This window comes from Palaemon carinicauda, chromosome 35 (assembly GCF_036898095.1).
Source record: "Palaemon carinicauda isolate YSFRI2023 chromosome 35, ASM3689809v2, whole genome shotgun sequence".
NCBI classification, from domain to species: Eukaryota; Metazoa; Arthropoda; class Malacostraca; order Decapoda; family Palaemonidae; genus Palaemon; species Palaemon carinicauda.
The window spans coordinates 21,075,772-21,078,271 of record NC_090759.1 but is presented as its reverse complement, the minus strand read 5'-3'; the positions used below and the strand labels follow the sequence as shown (position 1 = coordinate 21,078,271).

Below are 2,500 nucleotides of genomic sequence, written 5' to 3'. Positions count from 1 at the left end.
TATATATATATATATATATATATATATATAAATTTATATATATATATATAAATTTATATATATATATATATAAATTTATATATATATATATATATATATATATATATATTGCACACGAGAGATGATACAAATGATTAAATTAATACTACTTCTAATATCTATAAGAAAACCATTCTGGTATTACGATATTTGATATTACATAAAAATGGAGTTAACAGTGGTTTCTAAAAGTAAGCTTTAGAAATAGATTTTAACTATGCATCTGCCATTGTTAATAACGTTGATATCACCTAAGTAACGAACATATTTTTTTAGTTTCTTTACAGACCAACTTATGCAAATTACTTCTAGTTTATTAAAAGTGTGTTTGTGTATGTGTGTGTGTGTGTGTGTGCGTAAATGGATAGATAAGTATAAAAATATGCAAACTTTTATTTGTAAGAAAAACAGTATTATAATAATTTCGTTGTATGCGTTAGTTACATTACGAGAGACAGTGATGGAATGATCTTACGACAATTAAGGCACCAAAGAAACATGTATGGGCAAATACACACTCACACACACACAAGAGAGAGAAAAGACGAGGACATTTAAAAAGGAGAAGGTCAAGCATAATGTCTAGAGATACAATGTATCACGATAAATGCATCTCTTCAGACCTTGGTCAAGCGTACGTGACAAATGGTGGAAGCTTTCATGTCTTCGCGAGGAAGGAAAATGAACTCGATTGGAGAGGCATTGTAAATCATGAAGCGTGAAAAGAACAGTCAAATGCGGACATGTTCATAGGTTTCTGAAGTGTTCGTACAGATGTTTATTTACATACTAATGTCCCCGGTGTACTCTTCAAGATAGGGAGCAATTGTCTTGTTTGTTTGTTTGTTTGACTTTCCTGTTCTCTATACAAGCCAATTGATGAAGAAGCCGTTATTTTGTGCAGAGCCTTATCTACTCTGTTAACACGTAAGTACAACCAGTTTCAACGCCTATAAACATATAAACATGAAGGATGCCTGATAAGATTTCTTATATTCGCCACAATAAGTAGGTTTCCTTCATTATTATTATTATTATTTTTATTATTATTATTATTATTCATTAAAATGCCAGATACTTGCGGAATAAGACAATGAAATTGCCTAGCAAGTTTCCACTGCATGCAGTATTTGTGTGTGGATACAGAAAGGGGGATCTTCCATACACGATTAAATAATAAAAGATCAATCAAAACAATGACATAAATCTACAAAAGCAGTTACCAAACAAGAAAAACAAATGCTACAAAATAAAGAACCAAAAGGGGTAATTGAGTAATTGCTTTTGAGGGGCAGCCCAACACTGAGGGAATACCACTTTCTCTCTCTCTCTCACTTTTTTTTTTACCAACCTGCGTTGCTTCGTCGTAGGATGAGTCTCCCATCTCTCTCTCTCTCTCTGTCGTTTATGTCACTTCACATTCAAATTGCGTTCTTCAAAGTCAGTTTATTCTAAACACTTATAAGGCACGATTAGCGTTCACGTATTTATCACTTTTCCATTATGATGTAAGACCACAAAGAAGTGTTATTAGTCTTCTTTCACTGCTCCTAAGTATTTAAAACTTCTGCAAGTGTTAAATTTGGATACATTTAAGCAGACTTAATGAGTAAATTCCATGGAAAAAATACATTTGTTTCATGAATGAAATAGTTTTGGTCTAGTGGTCTCTCAGCCATAAAATCTACGAATAACTGAAGAAACAATACAGTAAATTCCGTATAGGGTTCTCGTTCTAACCCGCAATTTAATCAATTTTATCGATTTCACATATTAACTATAGAAAATCAGCAAAGGGTTAGGTATAAACTTGTAATGGCGGTGCACAAACGACACAACTCCACAAACAAACAAACCAAATTTCAGCTCAAGTAAAAACCTTTTTCTGGCACAAGTGTTAGTTTCGTATCACGTGATTTTAAGGTCAAGGAAACAGGCCACTAAAGGGAGCAAATAATGACAAATTAATCATGTAAATATATTAAGTGGTTGAAGACATCAGAATATTTCTTTTAGCTTTGACGCAGATAGAAAGAAGCAGTCCCTTCTGTGAAACCACCTTCGCTTCACATGAAAGTGTCTTCCTTTCTAATAGATTAACACAAGTGCGCATGTTAATTGGCTAAGATACTTATAACGTATCTGCGTCCATGTTTACGTCTGCATCATACTGCGTGCAAAATCTCGAAAGTTACATTAATATACTTAAAACCTCTATTTAAAAAAGTATTCACGAGTCGATATGTTCGTAATTTAAAAACATATTTAGATTAATGATAGAAGTTGAAATTGTGAACATATGTTAATTACAAAATTTATACATTTAAATACATTATGATTTATATACAATGCTATAAAGAGTAAATGTATATTTCATGATAAAAGAAAAAATCAATTCTTATCCGTATTCACATTGTATCGGATGTGAAAAAACTAGGTTGCATCCAATAAGCTGGTTCTT

The 2,500-nt window shown here is 31.9% G+C and overlaps 1 protein-coding gene across 5 annotated transcripts in view; it reads right to left on the bottom strand.

Annotated features, from left to right (window-relative positions):
- Nucleotides 1-2,500, bottom strand: part of LOC137627656 (serine/threonine-protein phosphatase 6 regulatory ankyrin repeat subunit B-like) — a 40,803-nt gene that overhangs the window by 37,176 nt on the left and 1,127 nt on the right. For 4 of the 5 annotated variants that reach the window (XM_068358825.1, XM_068358824.1, XM_068358822.1 and 1 more), the window contains exon 2: nt 1,391-1,606. The exons of the other annotated variant lie outside the window; for it this stretch is intronic. In XM_068358825.1, coding sequence (XP_068214926.1) covers nt 1,391-1,423 — 33 coding nt within the window. In that variant the 5' untranslated portion in view covers nt 1,424-1,606. The remainder of the gene's footprint in view (nt 1-1,390; nt 1,607-2,500) is intronic. 5 annotated transcript variants of the gene reach the window in all.